The sequence below is a fragment of the Poromitra crassiceps genome, assembly GCF_964638095.1.
Source record: "Poromitra crassiceps genome assembly, chromosome: 13".
Lineage (NCBI taxonomy): Eukaryota > Metazoa > Chordata > Actinopteri > Beryciformes > Melamphaidae > Poromitra > Poromitra crassiceps.
In genome coordinates this window covers 25,640,550-25,666,179 of record NC_139644.1, presented here as the reverse complement: position 1 = coordinate 25,666,179, position 25,630 = coordinate 25,640,550, and the positions used below count along the sequence as shown (strand labels likewise).

The 25,630-nt window shown below is 40.9% G+C and overlaps 1 protein-coding gene across 1 annotated transcript; it reads right to left on the bottom strand.

Moving 5' to 3' along the window:
• Positions 1-6,926: 6,926 nt before the first annotated feature.
• kmt5c (lysine methyltransferase 5C) lies at positions 6,927-16,851 on the bottom strand (the record flags this gene model as incomplete). The annotated part of the gene is made up of 8 exons (XM_083649999.1): positions 16,732-16,851; positions 16,098-16,230; positions 13,946-14,111; positions 13,507-13,616; positions 12,715-12,878; positions 10,249-10,268; positions 9,820-9,956; positions 6,927-7,011 (listed from the first exon to the last, which is right to left on the bottom strand). The coding sequence occupies exons 2-8, from the start codon at positions 16,208-16,210 to the stop codon at positions 6,927-6,929; spliced, it is 795 nt and encodes a 264-aa protein (XP_083506125.1). The 5' UTR covers positions 16,211-16,230; positions 16,732-16,851.
• Positions 16,852-25,630: the final 8,779 nt, after the last annotated feature.

The following is a 25,630-nucleotide window of genomic DNA, read 5'->3' as shown; positions in this document are numbered from 1 at the left end:
GGCTGAGAAAATATTACCTGTGACAACTAAAAACGTGAAGTGGATAAGATGTCAAAGGATTTAAAATTAAATACTCAATGTAAATATTCAGTTCAGTATTTTGTCCCATTAAATAAAAATAAAAACTGTTTGAACAATCAACGTGAAATATAAATTACATTAAAGCACCATTTTCAAGAATGAGGATATTATAATAAATAATTGGCCTTTCCATACCAAGACAGTACAATTCCATGGTAGTAATGCAAGGCTGTCACACTGAAAAACTCGCCGCAAGTTGTTAACTGGTGCAGCATACATGACGGGTGGAATGCTCACGAGACTTCCACAATAAACAGTAAATAACTCTGATTACAATATGAAAATGTATGTGAACCTCCATTGACAACAAACTAACTTGTGGGTGATGCACATCTGTAACTTACTGTTCTTTCCATATAAAAGTCATTCATCCCTTGAAATGAGACAAAATCAACGACAAAGGTGAGACGATAAATGACAGATTGTCACTTTTTTTTGTAGGTGTAACATGGTCCAATGATCAATGTCATTCAAAGATTTCTGATAACTTCTGATTAGGGAAAGCCATTACAAGGACATCATGTTGTACTATCCCTCGAGTCACAACATCAGACCATCAAAAACAGCTGGGCTGCAAGAGAACATATTGCAGTATTCTCCCACCCACTGTCCCTCCCTCCCTCGTAGATGCTCAAGAGAGCAGCTGTGAAAAGCTGCAGTTCATGTCACACATCGCCCAGTGGAGTTGTCCTGTATTTTTTTTCATGTCTGGTATCTGGTAGTCATATACAGTACACTGTTCATGCACAAGCCTTTCATTTATGCACTACTAGGATCTTCATTCAATTTGGCATGGCAACAGTCACACTCAGGTACGACAACACATGGTACCATACTCTCATCGCTCAAGACCTGCCCGCCAAACACATGCACGCGCACTCACAGAATTACACACTAAGTGAGCAAAAAGCTTATTGTGAATAAAAAAAAAACAAGGGTAGACTGTTTCAACGGGTGCTTCAAAAAGTCACAAAAACATATTAAAGTATGAGGCACAAAGCTGCCTTTTGAAAACCAATACAAGTACCAGCAATCAACTGTGGTGCTCCTGATTCTACTGCCATACATTAGATAGAAAAAAAATCATACAACTATGTTACAGTACAGTAAGAGGGCTTTCAATGTTTACAGGGCTTCTAAGTTCAAAGTCCAAGTTTTTACCAATACTTTTAAGGTTGCGTTTTCATAATGCATTTCCAATTTGGTACTCTTAGCAAATTATGACGGTATTTCATAAAAAATATAGTTGTCGATTCACCCAAGTTACCATCATAAAAGCCACTACAAGTTATTCATATGATAACAGCGCATCAAAAAATCTGATTTAGAAAAATTTCAATAATCACTCGGCGGGCTTCAATAACCGGTAGACTGTGAATTACAATGTTTACAAAAACATTTTGTGGCTGATATAACCCTCCCCCCTTGAGCAAAACAATGTACACATGAAGCCTGGGATCCAGAGAACTTCGGTGGGTATAAATTAGTCAGAGTACTGGAGATCTAAGTCCACTGTGCCATCTGTCACCACTAGCCTCACTCTCTTGGGTTTTGTGGTACCCATGGAATGGGAGGATGTAGCAGGTCCATAGTGTGATGTTGGTGGGTGGTCACTGGGCTGGCACGGTTGTTGTACGTCCTTCCTGTAATGTTCGTCCTGACCTCTGAGCCCTGAAAAGCCCCCCAAAGGAAAAGCAGTTGCGTTTGAGAGCTGGGGTCCACAGGGCTCAAGGACTAGCCTCCCTTGGGTGCCTGATGGCTCCATCAGACAATGGTAGGTATAGTTTGTCGGGCCTAACCCTGGATAAGTTAAACCCTCAGTCCCATCCCTGAGACCCAGGGTCACTGAATGATCTCCACTGAAGTTTAGTACTTGATAGCCATAAGGGAAAGAGGTTGAAGAGGATGAGGACTGGTTCTTGTGTGTTGGTGCTGGCGTTGCAGGAGGTGTATTGTGGGCCACTTGGGGGCTATTGTGCTGAGACATAGAAGGAGAAAGAGATGTGGCAAAAGCATAATCAAAAGGGTCATGCTGAGCATAACATGGCTGGTGTTTGTCTGGGGTTGATGGAGTGGATTTATCCTGGTTCAAACTTTTGCTTTGTGGTGACCCATAACTCTCTGACACGTTGCTAGGGAAAAAGAAGGGCCTTGGCAGCGTAGAGAAGTTTTTGTGTGTCAAATTTGTTTCAATACTCTGGGGTCTGTCAGATGACATTTTATTTTTATTGAAAGACTGGGGGAAAAAAGAGTTTACCTTGTTATGAGAATTTGACCTAATGGGGTTGCAGGACGAACCTACGCCCTTTTCAGAGGTATATCCTTGAACTGAAAGGTTACTTTTATGGTAGTCTGTACGAATACCTACTTTCTGCCTCTGCTGGGTCTTCTCAATACCACCGGATTTTCCACTGACTGGTTTGGACATGTAACTAGGGCTGCCAGCAGCCACATTGTCTTTAAATGGTGCACTACACAAATTCTGACTCTGCTTCCCTCCTTGATACTTAAGCACCCTATGGATGACTGTAGAGGTTTTGTCCTGGAAGTTCAGCGGATTGTCAGCAGGATTGGGATTTTTCACAGTGCACAGTTGAGAAGAAAGGTATTTGTTAGCCATTTGAGGTGAATGGACTGGCTTAGTTGAGCAACTGTGGGGCACTCCTCTGACTATGTTTGGCTGACTATTGGGAAAAGACTGAGATTTGTTGGGAATGCTCATACGATGGAAGGGGCCCTGGGTTTTAAGGTGAGACTGGGCCTTTAACTGACCAGTACTAGCTTTGACATTGGTGATCTGACTGGAGGGTTGGTGTGGAATCATAGGACATTGGGATGTACTCGCACAAAACAGCCGGGGCTTGCCTACTACAGGCATGGACTGTGTTTTGGGGTCTTCTTTGGACTGTCTCATTGCTGGATTTTTACTCAAAAATCGATCCATAGCAGTCACCTCAACATTGCTTAGAGCTGAAAAATTGAAGTTGGAGTTGGATGGGTTTTTGTCTTTGGAGGTATCCTTCACGTCACATTCCAGAGGAAGAGAGTCACTTTTGGAAGAAATTAGACTTGGGAAAAACTGCAGATCCTCACTATTGAAGTTGTTTCCTGGACTGGAAGGGCCAAGGTATGGCGTTTCAGTATTCCATGTGTCAGAGGGGCTGTGAGAGAGGGGACTGCTGAAGGGGTCTGTGGGTGGCTCCAATGAACATAGATCAGATGGAGAAGATGGAAGTATGTTCTGTGGTTGATAATACCCTTCAAAATTGTCACAAAACTGAAAGTCCAAAATATCGTCGCAGCAGTTTGTAAAGCTGGGCTCAGTGGAAAGCATATTATCTGGGGTTGTGAATGGTGGAGATTGGGACGGAGGCTGGATGACAGTAGAACCACTGGAATAGACTGTTGTCTTTTCCAAGGCCTGAGATGCACACAAGCCCTCAGAGAGCTTGGAAAGACTGTTGTCAATTTGTTGGAGGGTATGACTAAGACAGGTGGTGGGTGTTTCTACAGTCCCACTCTTGCGTGTTCTCTCTATTTTCTGCCTCTGTTTCCTTCCTCCACTACTTATCTCTAGCACCGGCCTTTCAGCGATCCTCTCAGGAGCAGATGCTCCAGCTTTACTGTCAGTAAGAGGGGAGGCTAGAGACAATGCTGAGAGGGACATGGTGGGACAAGATGGACGCTCTGTTTTCAGAGGGCCCAAGATGTTCAGTTTCTGAGAAGATGGACACTCTTCTTTGAGCTTGCCAAAATCTACCAATCCTTTCTTCTCTTTCCCTACAATGTGACCCTTCATCTCTTTTGTAACCTTGGTGTCTATCTTCGGGTCTCTTTCTTTCTGCTTCTCATTCTTGGGTTCCGTTTCTTTCTGCTTCTCATTCTTGGGCTCTATTTCTATCTGCTTCTCATTCTTGTAATCTACCTCCCAAATATCTTCTACCTTTCTCCGCAGTTTAATTACGGGTAAGGGAATTCCACCAAATTTAATTTCAGGCTCCTGTTTGCGCTGTGCTCCACTTTCAATATAGCAACTATTATTTACAAAAGCATCTTCAATTTTTGCAGTTTGCTTTAAGGCAAAATCTTCCATTTTTGCTTTTTGCCCTGCAGCAGACAAAGTCTCACAACCATTATTATCCTCTTTTTCTGGTAGCTGCTTAACTCCCCCCAGTACCTCCCCATCTGGCTTCTCCTTGATTTCCAGCTTGTCTTTGTGAGAACCACTAGGTCCACATACATATTCTGCATTTTCAAGGTCATTGTTCTCTGAATCTAGGTCTGTAGAGAAATCCACCCCTTGATTTTCCCTCAACCTCTGACCCCTCCTTTTCAAACGATGCAATCTACCCTTTGACCTCATACTAGCTTGCACATGTGCCTGAGCTGCCTCCATCTCCATGTTCAACATTGATACAGAATCCATGATGGCTTTAAAAGGGTCACATGTCAATGAATCAGCTTTTGTTTCTGTATCTAATGACAGGTCCTCACATGGGCTATCCAGCTCCCACAATTTCCCCCTCTTTCTCTTAAAACGAATCTTGAAATTGAGGTCCTCCTTTGTCTCCTCATCCAAACTGGTTTGCTGGAGGGGTGAAATGTCTACCCCATCTTCAATTGCAAATGTATTATTACTTTGACTTTTGCCACAATGTTGTTGGATTTTAGCAGCATTCTCATCTTGTTTGTCCTCTGCAAGCTCATCATTCTCTTCTGTCTCAGCATTGTCAATCTGCTCTTGCCTCTCTAATTTACACTTTCGAACTCGTCTCATCTTTTCTTCATTGGCGCTGGAACGAAGCCGCCGGTTACAGTTTTGTTTAGTAGTCATTTTGGGGGTTTGCTTCTGGGCGTCAGTTTTCTTAAATCTGCCTTTCATCAATTGACTTCTCTCACCTGAACACAGAGAATGGTCCTGCCTTTGCTCTGTAGAAGAGTTTAATTCAGTGGCTTCTTTAGAAGCTTGGTCAGAAGCAGAATTTAAACCCTGTTCAGAGTCTAGATCTACAGAATTCCGAAACATACGTTTCTTCAGAGGAATGTTGGACTGTATGTGTGTCTGTGAATTGATGTCTGGAGTCACAGCTTTTGTTGCAGTTAGTGACTTTTGATGAGGACCTCGTGCGTTGGTGCAGGTGGTGAATAACTCATGCCTTTGTGATGATTGAAACTGCAAACTATCCTGATTTAACTCAGTGTTCACTCTAGCAATAACTTCTTTACGCAAGTGTCCCTTAATGCTTTGTTTATCCTCAGCATTCGTTTTTGCTGCTCTCGGCTTCCCCCTCCGTCTTCCTACGTTCCTCTCCTGCGCCGTTTCAGACAGTTCTTTTCCTCTCTCAACACAGCTTTGTGTTGTGTTGCCATGTTCCATTTCTTTATGAGCTGAGGTAGAGGCATCTAATCTCTTATCAGTTTTATCCTTCCTTAGAAAATCAGAGAGCAGAACCCTTGCTTGTTTTATGACAACATCCTCCTTGCCCCTACTTGCTAAATTTTCACTCACATTCTTGACCATTTTGCTCTTACATATTCGTTCTAATGCTTTACCCAGCCTGCCTTCCAAATCTGCACCTTTCATCTCATTAACACACTTTGTGTTACTTTCTATTCTAGGGCTTTCACTGCCTATCATTTCACACGCCAAATCTTTCTGTTCTTCCAGGGCCCTTTTACTCCTAGATCTCGCAACTTGAGTTTTTGTAGCATTACTTTTTTTTTTTTGCACTTCGACTTTGCCTTTAATAATCTCTTTCTGCTGCTCCATTTGTATGCAACTTTTAGCTTCCCCTGAGACTGTTTGTATTTCAATGACTTCTTCATTTCTTCTTTTGTCACTCGACGATAAATCATCTACAGCCTCACATGCCTGTCTCTTTCTTAGATTCACTTTATCAGTGGCCTTGAAATACATTTCCCTCACCCCCCTATTACCTTCAGCTGCGGAGATCTCGGAGCTTCCTCCCTGCTTCTGTTGAGATCTGGACACTCTGGTTTCTGCCTGTGCTGTCAGTGGCACTGATCTAGTCACTCTGGTTTCTGTCTGTGCTGTCCGTGGCCCTGGTCTAGTCACTCTGGTTTCTGTCTTTGGTGCCAGTGGCACTGGACTAGTCACTCTGGCTTCTGTCTGTGCTGTCAGTGGCACTGATCTAGTCACTCTGGTTTCAGTCTGTGTCGTCAGTGGCCCTGGTCTAGTCACTCTAGTTTCTGTCTGTGCTGCCAGCGGCACTGGTCTAGTCACTCTGGTTTCTGTCTGTGCCGTCAGTGGCCCTAGTCTCGTCACTCTGGTTTCTCTCTGTGCTGTCAGTGGCACTGGGCTAGTCACTCCGGTTTCTGTCTGTGCTGTCACTGCCACTGGGCTAGTCACTCTGGTTTCTGTCTGTGCTGTCAGTGGCACTGGTTTACTCCGCTGGCTCTGTCTGATCTTTCCTCTTACCACTTTTCCTTTATGGTCTTCGTGGGTCTTTTCTACTTCTACACTTTGTGGAACCGACACCCTTGTTAAGTTCACCGTAAGGTATTGCTTGAGTGATATTAGCGGATTGTCCCCAGCTTTCTTTGCTCCCTCTGAGACACTTTGACGAACTTCAACACTTTCCTTAGTGTGTTCATTTGAAAGAGTCCTGCTTATCAACAGGGACGATGGAGCGTGGACGATCTTGTGCTCGATTTGCTCAGTCACTGGGTTTTGAGCCATGCCAGTGATGCAAGACACACCACTGTTGCCCTTGGCGCCATCACCAACTTTTATGCACTTGTTTTCATGGTCATCTGTGATTGTTTTGTCAATGTTTCCTTGTTTGGGGGAATTCACCTTTGCCATCGTTGTAGTGTTAGCTGTCTTACTGGACCCTGTCGGAGGTGTGAGCACGGTGTGAACCATGCTCCTTGTTCTTGAAGAGGTCCTTGAGTGAGCTGCCTGTCCATCTACCACTTTGAGGAGGGACTTCCCACTAGGGTGTGCACCACTCACCACTGGGCTACTTTTCTCATGAAAAGACACTGAGGAATTTAGAGTGAAAGGCTTCAAGTTGACCTCACCAATAGCTTTAGCACTGCTATTATTTTCTTCACTTGTCATGTGCAGTTCATTTGAGACTTTCTCTTGTGGCTTCACTTCTTCCAGCAGTTGGAGCAAGGCCCTCTCTTTGCTTCTTGGGTCCTTACAACGAAGTAGGAAATCCACTGTGTGGCGCCGTACTCTGATTCGAAGGTCCCTCAGCGTAACTTCTGATAGAAGTGGAACTGTCCAGTACGGTTTGACTGTGGAGGATTTTAATGGGATCTTTCCTGATCTTCTGTGTTTCTCTTGTCTCCACTTCTTTGTCTGAGTCAATTTTCTGCTTATCAAGGCATTTCTCTTCATCTGCTGGGTAAATGAATTCCTGGAGGGGATAGCTATGAATGGGAGACAAGAACAAAGAAACAGTAGAACTTAGGCTACTCAATACAAAAACATTTTTTTCTGCTAATGTAAACATCTTGATAAGAAGTGCAGGAAAATCCAAGATTTTTAAACAATGACAACATTACAAAACAATGATGACAATCTAAATTATGCAACCCATTTTCCATTTGTAGCTCAAGTGCTCAATTGTCATATATTAACAATTCTATTGTCTGGAACATGTATATGGCTGTTAATTATGTACTGACCATATCCCATTAAAATACTAAGTACTAAAAAATACACTTATTGCCACCTCTCAATATATCATCCAGGAAGCTAATTTTTTTCATTTTCTTTTCAAAGACAATAGATATCAGTGTTGTCTGATCTTGTGATTGACAAAGAAACAACGTAAAGTACCTATTTATGTGCAATGCTAACGCAAATGAACAAAACACTACCTTATGCAGCTTCCTTACTGGAAATGATAAAACAATCATAAGCAGCAATGGTTATGATACTGGTGACTGTCACCCCTCTACACTTAGTTTCTCTTGCCTTCAGTACCATTAGGTAAGAAAGAGAAAATGTTGTATAAATAAAGCTAAGAGTGTACTTGCTGCATACAGTATGATTAATACACATATTGAGGTTACCTGGTCGAATAACAGGTTTGGTAAAATAAAAAAATAAAAAATCCAATACCAAAAAACAAGCAACCATATTCATTATAGCTACAGTCCTAAGTAGAGCTGTCAAAAAACAAAAACAAAAGATTTGAAGGTGGACATTAATATTCATCTGTGTCTGTGTATGTGTGTGTGTGTGTGTGTGTGTGTGTGGGGGGGGGGGGCTCTCTGCCTCTCGTGATCATGCGTGAACTTGGGCCGCTGCACTGCATGTCTGCAGAGGCTGTTTATAGAGACACTGCGGAGCGCGTCACAGTTTGAAAGCCACGCCCACCATTGGGGAAACCTGGATCGCTAATAAACGGGCAAAAGTGGCTGTCATAAGGGAAATGTGAACAGATATGTACAGCCTGACAAGGTTTTTCCTGTTTTCAAGTTTATTTCAGCACACTGTCTCCGACAGAGAGGAGAAGGTACATTGAAAAAACAAACGTAATGGCCTCCATCAATGCCCTTTTCATTCATGTTACTCCAAGCTGGATAAATGATCCCACAGTGGCCTGACATGAAATACTTTGACTTTTCCAGTAGTTAGCCTACTTCAATTAATCACCAGGTAAGATATTTTATTATTATTATATATTTTTTAAGATTATTTTTGGGGCATTTTGCCTTTATTTATGTTTATATAGGACAGTAGGCAGACAGGAAAGGTGGGGAGAAAGAGGGGATGACATGCGGCAAAGGACCGCAGGTCTGATTCGAACCCGGGTCACACAAGATAATATATTATTAATTTCACTTCATATTTAAAAATCTGAAATGCAACTATGCTTTTCAGACTAGTTTGAGTGACTGATATGACATTGTTGTTATAGTGGATTGATGCTGAGCCATCATATGTTAGATAACAAATCAGTGAGATTTCACATTACTTTTGCACCCTGTAGCCTACTGGCAGTTAATACAGAGCAAAATATCCGGAGACCCTTCACACATGAACGCAACTCATCCGTTTTAGACGAACTGGCTCAGTCCTCTCACCTTGCAGCCTATATCCACATTTTTCTTCTCAAAGGCTTCCTTGTTTACCTCGAGAGTACAAAAAACTTTAATTTGTGATTTTTTTTTTTACATTTGTTGTCTGTACAGCCCACCACACAGCAGCTTTTAGCCATGTTTAATTCAAGGGAAATGATGCTGGTGTATGGAGGTGAATGGAGAGTTTTCCCCAACTATGGGCGTGGCCTATTAAATGTAGTGTCTCTATATTAGCTGTTATATTTATTTTGTTCCTATACTAGCAATTACTAGTATAATTATTACCAATAAGAGACTATCCAAAGATAATTTCTGAGAACATTTTGCACCGGTTTACCTTTTAACATACCTGAGTGTATTCCTGGAATAGCAGGCCTTGCAGGAAAGTGTGCCTTCTCTCTGTTTTGACGCAGATATCTCTCCCTCAGACGGTACTTTTGGCCCAAAGAGTCCTTTGTTTCTTCACATTCAGGCTGCTTCCCTTTGTGTCTGAAGTGGCCCTCTCCTCTCCTGCAGAATGGGTAAAATTAGAATAATAAGAAAAGTTAAATCATACTTTAACCAGCTAAAACGGCATCAGATAATACTTGACTATGTATAGTAGGCAAAAGCTTGCAGAAAAAAGATTGTAACAAATACATGGCTAGATAAAAGAGGATCCGACTCTGTACACACCTCTCACAGGTGCAGCATTCACACATTTCATTTCCTTCCCCAAAAAAGCTGGCACCATAGTAACACGTGATCTCCTCCCCAGGTGAGATGGGTCGGATCACTTCAACACAAGCACCATTCTTCTCACCAGGGACAAACTGGGTGGGAGGAAAAAACACAGCAAAAGACAAAGGTTTGTTGGCTCATGGGAATACCAACTACAACACAGAGTGGTGAGGAAACAGAGTGTGAGGAAATTATTTCAAGACTATAATTCTGTATTGACATACATCTATAATATTAATTTAAATATTGTAAAAAACAATACAACAATAACCTCAATAGATTATGCAACCAAGGTGAGCATTTTTAAGATGGTTAAATGTCAATTATGTGGTACTGTAAGTGTCCCACCTCTCATACATGAGATCAATGAATACTGCTCATTACCTTGCAGTTGGGTTTGCAGTCTTCCAGCCAGAGCGAGAAGCAAAGAGACATCATACAAGAAAGGGAGAGATCAAATTAAGTTATTAATTTAAATCATACAATACCATTTTGCTGATCATCTGGCTTGCCTGATTTCACAACCGCTAAGAGCTAAGCTGATTAACCCTGAAACATGATCTTGTCAGAATCCGACCTCTGTGCAAGAATGGATGGAAGAATTAACTCGAAAGAAATCTGACTGGATCACTAATTCCACTGGATGTTTTTGTGCTTCTGCAAATTCAGTACACACCAAATCATATGACAGATGGTCTGTGAAAAGGAAGTTGCTTAGGTTTATCCAATAACTTGCAATTGGCCAAATGCTCATGTAATGAATTTAACAATTTAAAGCACCAAGTGACCATATTAGACACAGGACAGTTATTTACGGCTATGTTTATTCTGCTGAGACATATACATACAGCGGCTATAAATAAGTATGAACTCAGCTTGATTCTTTGCATATTACCCTGTGCTACGAAATGAGTTCAAAACTTCAAATGTATATATTTTTTTCTTTTCTTTTTTGTAAAATCTAGGCAGTGATCTCCAGGTGTGGTAGAATTATCTAAGTACTCTTCAGTGCATCTCTTCTTTAAAAATGTCTTCATTAACTTCACTAAACTCGGAGGAGAAAGAGACTCTCTAGACTTCCTTTCATATACAGTGAGGGAGGGATGAGTTGATTTTTCTCTGAAGACCCAGGAACTGAAATCAAATGTCATCCGTAAGTGTCACAGTATTCCACACTGTGCTGCAGCATTATGCAGCACATTGTATAGTACCCCCTAAAATCACGAGAATGAGCAATATGTTATGACATTGTCTCACTGGTAAAAAAAACAAACTAAGTGGGGTCAATGCCTTTACAAACAAGACTTTTCTATTTTTGGAATTGTATATTTTAAATACATGTCATATACTGGAGCACAAGTTTCCACTTGAAAGACAAAAAAAAATAGGGGGTACGGTGGCAGTGGTAAGCGCTGTCGCCTCACAGCTCGAAGGTCCTGGGTTCGATTCCCACCTGGGACGCTGTGAACGCTGAAGGAATGCGTGCCCGTCCGCATGTCCTCGAATATGTTGAAATAGCGTGAACTAGGGATGTCAATTTTCGGTTAATTTCACTTTCGATTAACCGACGCTAATAATCGATTAACCTATCGGTTAATTCATAATTTTTTAATATTAAAAAAAAAAAAAAAAAAAAAATGTTTTTTTTTTTTTTTTTTGTCTATTTACTCAATGAACTCATGCCCAAACAAGGCGTGTCTATTTAGATGATGAAATGTTAATGCTTTTTGTGTTAGAATTTCTAACACAAAAAGCATTAACAAGCATTAACAAAAAGCATCAACATTTCAACACAAATTATTTTTGTGTTAGAATTTCTAACACAAAAAGCATTAACATTTCAGCATCTAAATAGACACGCCTTGTTTGGGCATGAGCTCATTGAGTAAATAGACCAAAAAAAAAAATTTTTTTTTTTTTTTTTTTTTAATATTAACTGATAGACCGACAGCAATAACCGAACAACGACGTTAGCGACGGTTAATCGATTAACGGTTAACCGTTGACATCCCTAGCGTGAACCTCCCACGTGCTATGTCCTACCGATGAAGCTTCCCCTGTCAGGTGAAAAGAAGCGGCTGGCTAACTGCCCATGTCTCGGAGGAAGCATGGAGCCAGTTTCGGCTCTCCCCAGATCGGCAGAGGGTGGAGTAGCAACCAAGATAAATTAATTAATTAGCACTAATGGGGGATAAAAATGGGATTAAAAAAACGGGGGGGGGGGGAATATATATATATATAAAAAAAAAGAACTAAAGACAAAAAATAAATCCTTAAAAAAATAACTCGTTGCATAGTATTTTGATGTACTTTTTAGCACAAGAAATATGCAAAAAGTCAACAGGTTGAATACTTCACTGAAGTGCCGGTCTACTGTAAAGATGGAAAGTAGCTTTCTAACTTAAGAGTTACAGGACAAGATGGTGCATGTGTGTACTATGAGGGGAGCCTCAATAATATCTGTAGTATGGAAATCGGTGCCAATCTAAACATTCCAAATGAAGCTGTGCTACATCCACGACACTTCAAACTTTTTCCAGTGAGACGAAAAACACCCCGACATGTCAAAAAAGCTGAATACCTTTCTGTATGTCTACTACACTTTTATCTTTCTGTTATCCCATTCTGAACTTTGAGTCCATCAATAAGTGTTTTGACTGGTTACATAGGCTATTTTCTATTTTATTATGAGCCTTTATTGTGTTAATATTGGAATTAAGAGATCAGTATACAGCAAGTGCAAAATGTTATAAAATGAATCAGTAAAACGCAACAGATTCATAACACGTTCCTGTAATTCGTTTGAAGTAGTCCAATACTGGGTACCATGTAGGTAGGAGATAGACTCACCATGGTTAATGAAAGCAGCAGGCCCGAGCCAGAGCTGAGCGCAGCGTTTGCGTGTTGAGTACATCACGCTGAAATCGTTCACTCCTGCCTGCAGAACAGCGCTGTCGGCGAGGCTCAGCTCCGCTATGCAGCCCTGCAGAACCTCCACCCGCTCACCTATAAACCTGTGGTGCAGCAATTCAAGAGTCACAAATCTACTAGTCTCACGTGGTCAGACCCAACGTCTTACATCAGCACATTTCCAGCGACGGAGGGTCTGAATCACAAGTCCAATTTGCGGGTTGTGCCGACAGGAACCGCGGCTGGTCAATTCATATGTCTGTCACACCTCTTCATTTTTTTCTGTCTTGGGGGCGGGTGTTTACCACTTTTCGAGAGTTGTGTTCAAGACGTAGATGGCTACTGCAAGACTACATATCTACTCTAAAGGTCCTTACACACCGAGCACGTTTTTTTCGTGCGATTAATTCGCACGTCAATAATATTTTCCGAACCTATATCCCTCAATGCAACCGTGCATACCAACGGCGAAGTTTCGCGGAGCGTTATTGCGGTGTTTATTTTTTCGAACCACGGTCGATTTTTCAGAAATTCGCTTCCGACGTGTACACATCTGTGGCTGTGATTGACAGGTGGGTCAAAACTCGCATCGCAATTTCGTGCCGTATATTCGCATCGCTCTTGATGTGTAAGGACCTTGAGACACACAGTCCAGGACTCTCAACAATGTGTGAAATGTTGGGTTTTATGCTGCCTCGATAAACTTGATGCTAACAAAGTGTGAGTGATTACCAGTGCCTTGTAGAGGTTATCTTCGCTCCGTTGGTCTCTGAGGAGTATCTGTCGCAGGACTCTATCCTGACACCGCTGTCCAACAGGAAGGCACTGAAGTAGCGATACACCTGTGGACATCATGGATGGTTTAGAATGCATGTTCTCAAACTCAACAGACAACTTCTAGAATCACTGCTACAGGCCTGTAAAACTAATGCAGGTATAGCAGGAGGGAGACATCAAAACTTAACTACAGAATCAGCTGACTACTATCTGTTTTTTATGTGAACATGTTTTTAAATGTGATTTTCTGCACTATGTTGAGCAAAATTATTTCAGATTGATACCCACTACTAGGACCGAATAATATTACATTGCACATACATTACAATGCATTACATACATAACATTGCACATTGCATATAAAAATTTCACAAAGAGGGAAATATAAACCCACATGTTGTCTCAGCAGCTCCTGTCGATGGCTTCCCAAACCATTGAAGTATTCACCAGCCAGTTCCCCCACCGTCAGCGCTTCAAATGTAGCCTGGAAGTCATGCGTACGCTGGAAGCGCAACAGAGTCTCTTTGAGGTTACCCCAACGCCGGACCTCTGGTGGGGGACTAAGAGAAGAGAAAGGGGGATACCACATAAGGACAGAAACAAGATGTAACAGCCTGAACACAGTCTGCATTAGTACAAGGTGTGTCTGTGTCAAAAGCTATGGTTATATCTGGCATTGCAATGCAATTTTATTGTATCATAAAAGCACAACTGTGTGTTCACTCTTGGAATGACAACACAATACATCCACTGTTGCTGTATTTCACTGTGTTGCTGATCACTTGAAAAAACGCCTTTCCATCAGGACTGCTGCAAATAACATCAACCAAAAATATTGCTCGTTTTGATCACTGCTGAGCTCTGCACTACACCTGTAGTGCACAAATGGCTGAGAGTTGTAAAAAAAATAAGTTAAGACTTATTTGCTGCAAAAACAGCTGCCCATTGGAGCAAATAAAGTCGACAGTTCCAAGAATAGCAAACCAGAGACTTAAGGAGAAATGCACTCCATGGCCTGTTTTCAGGGATGCAAGCTCATGGATAGTGAAAAAGGTGACAGATACCAGGGCAGACACAAACTGCCCTCAGAAAACAATAATTAAATAAATAATTAACTTAAAGAGAACTTTTGCACATGATCTCACACATATCCGAAAACTGTAAACAGTTTTGCAGGCATTCAGTTAGTTTGACAGTTATAGAGATTAAGTGACTGCCTACTTCCTGCTTCAGCTACCAGCCGCGGAAAAAATATGAATGGTGACGAACGGCGAGATAAAATACTTTTTTTGATCCCGTTTGAATTGTGCCATGAAGTAAGTCGGGCCACATGTAAATTGTGTCAATTAAAGATGACTTTGCATGTCAAGAAAGCTGCAGCTTGTCTTAAACTGAAATATAATGTTTAGTTTTGTATGAAACCGCTCAATCAACTACATCTCACATCTTGCACAATATGTGTCACACAAACATGGGCTGCAGGAGAGACGTCACTTATGCTGTTGTGTGTAGTCTTTCTGATTTATAACTTAGAGTGCAGCAGTTTTACGTCAAACTGTGGCTTTCTGCTGTGACCACTGCTCCTGGCCTACCCCCGGAGGAAGGACAACCCTGGATGGGTTAAAAGCAGAGACTATATGTCACCGACCAGGGTGGCCACCGTCAGCATGTGTGTGTTGGGTTGTCGTGTGACAATAAAGACGGGTTTGTCCGTCCGTCTTTAACTTTCTTGACTTGCAAAGTTATCTAAATTGACAAACATGTGTACCTCATGGCACAATTCAAACGGCATCAAATTGTCTCTCACCATTCACCCCATTCATATTTTTTCATAGCTGGTTGGTATAGGGAGAGGGACTATGGCTCTCTATTGACAGTTGATTTAAGTTGTGGACCAGTGATGTCATTTGCCTTCAAAACGGTTTGCAGTTTTTAGATGTGTGAGATCATGTGCAAAATAAATCAGCATTGTTTTACAGGTGAAGTTCCATTTGGAGTCCTATTTGGTATGAAAAAGGTGACTAGTTCGCATCACTTGAGTATACCCTATGATATTGTCTAGTGTCTAGTGTCAGCATAAGCCTTTGTTTACAATCCTGTGTGGCTTATTTACACATTTACTATACATGTACATTCTTTCACATATACGTATTTAAAAATACACTTTCCACCACACTTATTCATAGTAGTCACTGTAAATTGTTGCTAATGTCTAAATGCACCCTTGCCTGTTTTAATTTGTGCATATCTTTCTTTTTTCCCTGTGAGTACTTTGAGAGCAAAGCAAACCAAAGTCAGATTCCTTGTATGTGCAGTGTGTACATAATTGGCCAATAAGGCTGATTCTGATACATTGCCCACCTAAACTACAACCAGCTAATGCAGAAAAACAAACGCATGAACAAAATGTGTGTTCACATGTAAACCACAGAAATTATATGACATAATCAACATTGTATGCCTTACTATGCCACTTAACTTTGGCATTTAGGGTTTTAATAGGATTGTAATAGCATTCATAGCGTTTGACTTTAACGGTGACCTACGTGATGTTCATTTTGTGGGTGCTGAAGCCCAACAGAGGGTCCAGCACCAGACTGGTAGCCAGATCATCAGTCTCACACAGCTCCTTCACACTCATTCTAGTGCCTCCGTCCATCGTCTCCCACCATCAGCATGCTGAAAGCACAGGGGTCAATGACCTTTAATATTATCATGACAACAAACAACCACAACGTAATAATGATGATGTTACCAGCTAATTAATCTGTGTGAGCAATGACTAGCGTAAGCTCTTAATATCAGCAGTTATGTTTGGCATCAAGTCCGCGGGAGAACTGACATAACGTTATTTCTCCATTGCTAACGTTAGCATCCTTAACCCGCGTCAGGCACATCCTATACTGTGCTTTTAATAGATCAGGAATTATGATATCGTTAATTCAGTAGGCATATGAATGTAGTTAGCCAATTATATTAGCATAGCACATTAGCTTAGCAAGACAGCTTTGCTATAAAATATGCACAGTAATCAGCTGAGAGGGCAGGCTAACGGTACGATTAACGTTAGCTACCTAGCTGCATCAGTTTGTTGATGAAATGGATCTACGAGGAATACAAACAATACGCTAACATAATACGGTATAGTTACTTGCAATGACATAATTTGCGAAAACCTACCTGGGAGTCTTTCGTAGCTAACGAAATTATCGTCAGATCAGATAGTTAATTGCAAGCTGTTCGCTTCCTCTCGCTCCCGTTTCTTGGTTTGGTTTGATAGGGAACGTTAGCTTAGCCAGCTAACCGGATAGCTTTCCACCGTCTTGTTAGCTAGCCCGGCCAGCCGAATTAATGTGATGTATGTTCTTCAACTCTACAATTTGTTGTTTTGATAACGATTGTAAATCCCAATAAGAACAATTACACTCACGGTATTCGCCACAGTCAGAAATGAGCTAACGCTAAATATATTGTTTGCTATGCTATATCGCTAGCTAGCTTAGCATTGAGCCTTTCTAGAGACTCGTCTGCTACCAAAAGTTGATGAGCAGCGATGTCCACAGCGCAACCAAACTCGCACTGACCACGCCCACACGCTCTGCTATTCGCTCAGGTCAAGGTCAATTTCACACATAAAACTCGGTATATAATTTTCAGCACTATGATTTGCTGGAGAAATTATGGGCGGGAGTACACATATGTTAGGCTTCACATTGTTGATGCAGAGCAGAGGTGAGTATCCCCCCCCCCAGTAGGGTACAGTACCCTCTTCTCGGCTGGACAGTGCACACATTCTTTCACATGAATAGTTAACTTTAAGATAGAGGCAATCAGAGCAAAACCATAAACTGCTTGCTGCAGTATCGTACAAAAAAAAAATCTAAAGCGTTTTTACTATAAATTAAATAACCAGGGTGGGTAGTAAACTACACACTTTGATTTATCCATTCAATCATTAAGATTGGTGGTTGTCTTCTTCAAATTGTAATTAGCAATGTGGATTAGTGCAATTCAGCACCTAAAATTACTTTTGGATGGGTAATTAATTTATAGAGTGATCATCGGTTAAGCAAAGAGCTTTTATAATAGGTTAAATCGGTGGTTATCAAAAGTGGGGCCTGGGGACCCCCAGGGTTCCAGGGGGTCCCCAGCAAAAAGGGTAATAATTTATTTTCACTAGAATTCCATCCATAAGTAAGACAATGACTATTTTGGTCACGGGTTTCATACACTTTCTGTAGCCTAATAAAACATCTATCTTGAAGGGGTCATTAGGCTGATTGGGTGCACCTGGGCCCAGTGCACTCATGGGCTTGAAGACCTTCAGACCATTTTAATGGTCTCTCTCCCTCCTCACATTTTGTTCTGTTAGTTTGTTTAATGTTAATTTTGTTTAATGTAGTTTGAGTTGTCTAGTTATTTTCCTTAGTTTTAGTGAATAAATTATTGTTTTAACTTTTACTTTGGTGTATGACTCCTCTCCTGTGTAACAACCTGGCTCAAGGAAGTAACAATTGAGGGGAGTCATACGTTAAAAGTTAAAACAATTTATTAACTCAAACTAAGGCAATATAACTAGACAACAAAAACTACATAAAACAAAAGATCAGAACAAAGGTGCATCAGTGAGGAGGGAGAGAGACTGAATGGGCTCAAGGTCTTCTTAGCTCATTGCGTGTACTGGGCACAGGTGCACCCAATCAGCCTAACCCCACCAGACTCCTAAAAAAGACAGGGCCAGGAGAATGGGAGGGTCATCACAAAAGCTTAAAATCTTGTCAGAAGGGGGACCCTTCGATAAGATCTTATCAAATGGGGGTCCGTGGTCTAATTTCATAATTTGTTTAGTTTAGGGGTCCTTGTTGTGAAAATGTTTGAGAACCACTGGGCTAAATAATGAGGAGATGCATGGTTTAAATCCTGTTTTTGTCCTAGTTAAAGGTTCAAAGTTTAAAAAGCCATGTTATCTCCCACACGACATTGACATTAGCTGCATTAAGACATGCCTTGGAACTCGGGAGTTATCTAGAGGGGACCCGGGTGGCGGTGTATGTATGAACACATTTTGGTGAGCTATGCGCGCTCCCGCGACCCTCCTATGATCCGGCTCTGAGACAAGCTTCTACCCTAGTATCAGGGGCGGATTGGTCCCCCTCCCCTCCAGAGCTCCGTGAAGTAGCCAGCTCAGTGAGACACCTGGATGCAAATCTAGGCTTGTTTAACATATTTACCTACTGGACCATGAAAGTCCACCTTGATTGACCCAGATTCATTTTGAAATTGCTGACATTTTATTTTATTTTATTAAAGCATTTTCAGCATCAAATATGACTCTAGGGATTGTCTAGGGATGCACTGATGTGAACATTTTGGCCGATACAATGACCAATATTAACATTGCTGTTATGGTCGATAACCGATATTTATAGATGTCGATATATGATCTGTATAAAAACAAGTGTCTAAGATAATAAAATGTAGATACTGAAAAACAAAAAAGTAAAAAGTAATGAAAAAGTAATAAGCCCACAAATCATAGATTTACAGCATTGTTTCGTCTCAATATGAACATTTTGGCCGAGACCGATAACAGATATTAACATTGCTGTTATTTTTATCATCGGACTGATACCAATGTATTAAAAATGACTAACATCATCAGCCGATAGCGATATGATTGCCGATATATCGTGCATCCCTATGGCAGTCACATTCACATAATACTGGCATTTTTACCTCAAACCAATAAGGGGCGCCACAAATACAAAACATCAACTATCATACCTGTCAGAGTTCAGCACACATGCCGCAGGGCCTGCAGTCACTGGGCTGGGCTGGGATTGGTTCAAGTGTTCATGGCCAGTAACCTGAGAGCTCATTATTATTCAAATGTTTTTGCCTGACCAGTGTGAAGCCTGCCAACCACAAGACTGTATTTGACATCTGTCAGTGTGTGTCAGATAATCAGTGTGGGGTTAATGGTGACATTTTAAGTGTTTACTCATTCTTAGTCTTGTTAATATAGGATGATGAATAACATATTTACATAACTTGTCACAGTCTCATCAGATGAATGTCCTTATCACTATCAAACTCACTGATTGCCTACATCGCATACCTAATTTTGGAGCAGTCCCCATACTGCTCTTCACCCCTAACAGCATGAAGACGTTGACATCTGGAGTCACTACTCGCAGGTGAATTTTTTAGTGGTGGTGTTATCATCGTACACAGCTATCAACTACTTCAAAAGTAATGTGTCCATATAAAAAAAGACAATCAGACTGTTGAGCTTGCTCCAGCTTCCAGGGAACTGTTCTGTAGTGTTCACAGCAGCCAGGCAGGCAGGCAGGGGCCCTGAGCTGTGAGAGGAGGAACCAGTTCTCAGCTTCAGTGTGTGGAAATGCCTGTGGGAAATCAAGATGACGAACCCCCCCCCCCCCCCCCCCCACACACACACACACACCACCTCCCCAGGGGCCGTTTTACCATTGGGAAAAGGTAACTGCCTGCCTTATTAGGCCCCGGCAGCCATAAGATATATCAAGTAATGTAAGCTTAGTTTTTTGTCATTTTAAAAGAAAGTTACTTAGTGAAAAACATCCCTTATGATTATTTGTTGCAAAGGTTAAAAAGCCTTTGATATATGGGCATTTAGACTATGTAGTCTTCATCAGGGCACGATGCCCACAAAAGACAAGAAATCAAGTAATATACATTTATTTTTCAGCGTTTTAAAAGGAAGTTTAAAAGTTAATTAATGAAAAACATCCCTCCTCTTGTTACAATACAAATGATTTACATCTTGAGTTATGGCCAAAAAAAGTAGGCACAGACAAACACAAAGACAACAGTGACATCAGTTTTCATCAACAGCTGTTCCCACTGCATCTGAACCCAAGCAGCTCCAGTGAGGCAGACGTTCACTCCACTGCCGGCACCAACAATGAAATGATCTTGAATGTGTTGCCATGCGAACTGATGCTGAACGCAGGGCAACGGCTGTAAATATTGGAAATAGTTATGATGTAGATTAGGAAGATGATGACCAGCATCAACAACCTGACCTCTGTAACCTTATCTTACATACAGGATAATACCATATAATATGACTGGGTAGACATAGATCATGTATTTATACCTATTTACAATCTGTTCATGCCATTCCACTTGTGTACAGCTTTTCCTCTTCTTCCTTAGCTTCCTAATTGCTATGCATTCACTCAGACTTTTGTATGGAAGAGACCTTCCTCCTAAATGACTGCTCTTTTGTTTATGTTTACATACTTCTTAGTAAGTAGTATGTAAACATAAACAAAGTACTTACACTCACATAATACTTTTTATACGCTACTTGTAAATTAGACATATTTCTTAATTTCTATACTTTGTTTAGGACTACAGATAATACAGTAAATGTGACCTACAAATTCCTTGTATGAGCAAACTTACTAGGCCAGTAAAACTGGCTCTGGTTCTGATTCTTTTTTGTGTGTGGCAGAACTGCATGAAAGCAAATAATAATAAATAATAGATTTTAAAATTAATTTGGGCATCGCCTGGCTGTATTTCAATTTGCAGCACCGCTGGCAGCAACAAAGAGTCACCAGATGACAAGATTGGCCGTGAAGCTATATTCTGCACGTTCTAAAAGGGTTTTGGCTCATTGCCTGTGCAAACGTCTCACTATACACACAGTCTGTCATACTTTATTTCCCAGCAAGTGATAGAAAAACACAAAAGACAAGTAAAGGGGCAAAGAAAGACTCTGCAAAGACCATAGACGGCAAAGACCCAGATCCCCTTAAAACAGATAGAAGGAGCAAAGGAAAGGATGGGGACATGGATGGAGAGAACAGTTTCCTGTCCCACAAATACTTTTTGGCTTGACAAAGCGGCTCTCTGCACTGTCTGGACCTGTTGACATGTAATAAATAAAAAATAATATAATATACATACACTTATATAAAGAGGCCACCCACGCCACTGACTCAAGCTGAAATGTTTGACAGACAGCAGCAGCCTCCACTAAAAAGAAAGAAGGAAAAAAGAAGCCCTGAGAGGCAGGAAACGTACAAATTAACACACCAGCGCCATTATATTCCTTTGTCAGATTCCCCATTCTACTATTGACTGAAATGTTGGATTTAGGGCTGGGCAATGTATGGACATCATAATATGGCATAAGTGTTGTCTTTTCCTGGTTTTATTTGAAGTCTGCATTAGTCAGTTTATTTATAAAAAAAATCTAATGTAAATATTTTTTGAAAGCACCAAGTTGCAACCGAACATTTAGCCCACTTCGTAGAAAATACCGATATATATATTGTGTATGATATCGCCATTCAGCTTAAAAATACTGAGATATGATTTTTGGTCCATATCGCCCAGCCCTAGTTGTATTTAGGTTACGTTACAATGTAATGGTGAATGTCACATTTGCAACATTCACAAAGGAAAACAGACAGAATTATACAAATTCTATGTTTTATTTCTACCTTGTAACAGAGACAATTTCTGATTGATTTGAAAACAAATGACATACAAATAAAAATAGCGTTAATTTCAATAGTCTATGTTGTTTTTAATTCATCTAATGTCTACCCAGCGACCCAGTGCATGGTGCAAAACATCCCTGATTTATTAAAAAATCCTACACTAATAAGCTTGCGATATCTAGCGTCAATTTTGTCAGTAAAAACATGAACAAAAAGTGATGAAAGAGAAAGTTCTTAGAGGTAATAACAGGAACTATATCATAATTAAAAAATAACATTGCAAGCAGATGTTTATACAGCTAAGGAAATGGGATGAACCTGACTTTTAGTAGACTTACTCAGACCTTTTAATTAAATGGCAGAGATCTGCCAATCCCATAAAGATGTTTAGCATAACTATATAACAGGAGCCATTCAAGTGTTTTTCATGGCCAAAGACACAAACTAAACTCTTTCTACATTGGAGAGGAGAGTCCAAAACATCCTAACTCTCAAGCTTTGTCTCCTAGTTCAAAAGGTGTACAGTATTTTTATTTATTTATTTCTGGTTAGTTAAGACTTTTAACCCCTTAAATTTCCCTCAGGCTCCATTTTCAAAACTCTTCAGTGTCAACCTAACAAAATCAACTTTGTCCTTATTTAAAACAAACCGCAGGCCTATATGCTATCATTTACAAAGCAGAAGAAATAACCTTAGGTCATAGGCTCAATTCAAGCAATTCATTTGACTTGTCAATGCCTTGTGATGAAGGTACATATTTCTTCAATATCTTGAATTTATGGCCATTGAAAAAAAACAAAAAAACATTCCACCTGCTGAATTGACCTTACTGAATGTGACTTGACCCCAGCCCTGTTGCATGAGCAGAGGAGAGTCCGGTCATGTTTCACCCCCCACCCTCATCTTCACACAGTTGTGAGAACTGGTTAGAAACCAAAGCAGGGTCCTGGATAAACTGTAAAGTCCTTAAATATCACGGTTTGATAGAAAAACACCTATGTACTGTAGTTGCTGAGGTACTGAGTTGGAAAAAACTTGTTGGGGGGGAGGGGGGAAGAAAGGTGAGAGATGGAGCAGGATGACAGCAAAGCCGGGCAGAACTCCAGCTCCCCTCTGCTGAAGTACGTAGTACTTATGTGCTGCAATCAATTAACCTGACACAGCCAGATGGGGGCGGTATTGTTTTCAGGCTAGCAATCAATCCCCTTTGACCAATATTGACTTGCTTTGCAGTCTGTTTGGAAAGCTGAGGTTGCATACGTTCATACTTGGACAGAGGGGTGAGGAATCAGGATAGACAGCAGAACATGGCAATAAACCCAGACATACCATTTATATATTTCAAAAAAGAGTTTGGGTTAAAAGAAATTGGCAGTGACGGACGCTGAAATACTGCAGACAATCGTTTCCTTCAAGCCATTTGCAACAGCCTGTGCTGAACATCCTGTGTGCCGACCACGGTCTGGTGCCGACTGAACTTCCAAGGAATATTCACCCCAAAAAGGAAATTCTGTCATCTCTACTCACCCTCATGACAGGTTTGTCCATATAACAGAGGTTGCCAGCACAACTCCATAGGGCCCTTCTCCAAAGTCACTGACTGAAGTCAGTGGGGACCTTCAGAGTTCCAAAAATACCTATATTTACACCATCATTTAGTGCAAATCTTAACTACAGCCGATTTGATTTTCAACAAATAAGGTCTAATATAGGTATTTCTATTCACAGTGTGATTGTTTGGCTGCTTTTGTTTTGGAACTATCAGGTCATTGAGTTTAGTCATTTTGGAGAAGGCTGCCAAGTGCTGGCAACCTCCCTGTGTTATATGGACTAACACATTTCACCTGTGTTTCATTTGGCATGATTGTGAGTAGATGACAGAATTTTTCTTTTTTGGGCGATCTATTCCTTTAACACACACTATGAGGGATGCAAAATGACCGTAGAGAGGACTGGGGAGGTTTCCATGAAAAAGGACTTAAGACACGAGCAAAAAATGTGGCTTTTCATTTTTTATCTGGCTTCAATCAGACAGACAAGCAGAAATACGGGGCTGCAGTATCGAATCTGGCCTTGGTCTCAAGTCCAGTCTCCTCACCACGTTTTCTGTCTGACTCACAGGATCAACATCAGTGACCTGATTGTAATCCTAATCCAATGTGTTGCAGTATGTGAAAAATATCACATGTACTTCATCTATCGGCTCTATACAAGTTCAACAGCAAGCTACTCAAAGTAGTACAGACAGCAATGAATATTCTAGTCTTAAGCAACCCAGGCATTTCCACATTTCTGGACTCTTTATGTAGCACAGCAAGCTAAGCATAAAAAATAGCGGGGGGGGGGGTCAAAGAGATTTTGTGCCAAATAGGATGTATAAGTGTTTACAGCCTCGTGCCATAATATCGAAATTTTCCTCCACAATATCAGTTATCTTGAATACAGCATGACTATGATTCTCATGTTCACCATCTCAGCTTGCATTCAGTCCTCTTTTTGGTGTTTGCTTTTGGTTCAGATTCAAATCAGACTCACAGTCTCTCAAGTTGGACTCAGCTGAGGAGGTTTTGACTGCAGCCCTTTAGGACTGGAAAGGTCAGGAGGATGATTAATCATCTCGTGTCCCTTTGACAGATGGGGAGGAAGGCAAATCTGGAACAGGAGTTTAGATCAGGCAAAATATATGGCTTTGCACAAAGTAGGCGTTTGGAGTATGGAGTGTATTAGTTTAACACCAATTATTATTATGCATGTAGATTGTGCTTCCCATTGAGCTTTAAGAGGTCTCCATATACTGGGATACCATGTTAGTCAATCAGCAAAAGACCCATCTCTCTGCTAGAAACCTCATCTTCTACTCATACTCCAGCATCACCTAATGCAGTCAATCAAAACAATCTAAATCAAAGATCTATATTTGTGAAGCAAACGGGAGACATCTGGCCCTAAATCCACCTTTGGGCTGTCCTAGATTCACTAGTTTCCACTGTAAAAGATCGTCTTTGGCTAGAGCGTAGCCAAGCCAGCTGTGAAATGCCACTTGTTTTGACTACTGGAAATCAGGACAAAAACAAGATCCTCCTACAAACCTGTTTTTATACTGTGTTGAAGTATCTGTCTCTTTAAATCCAGGTATGCAAAGCCACATTTTTGTACTGGTGTACTGTAAATATACCCGAAGACAAGAGCGGCCGATGAGCATGGCCAAGGTTGTGTAAGTACACATCAGCATGACAAAGCAATGGGCAAACACACAGTGAACAGCATGGTGGCATAATTTCAAATAAATGGTTCTCTTTATTCATCGACTTCCAGATAAGACTAAAAACGTAAATTTCAAACCATGGTTTTATGCATCTACAAAAAAAGAAAAGAAAAACTATTTCACATCCATGATTGTGTTTTCAAATCATTGGTTTTCAAAAGGGAAGAGGAGAAAAAAGAATTAGTTACTAACGCACCGTGAATCCGTTTTATTCGAGGATTCATCTGCACACATCCACCTGTGCTCTCAGTGTGTGGTATGTGCCGTTACCGTTTGACCGTGCAACTTGACCCCGCCCTCCCCTGCCCATCCACC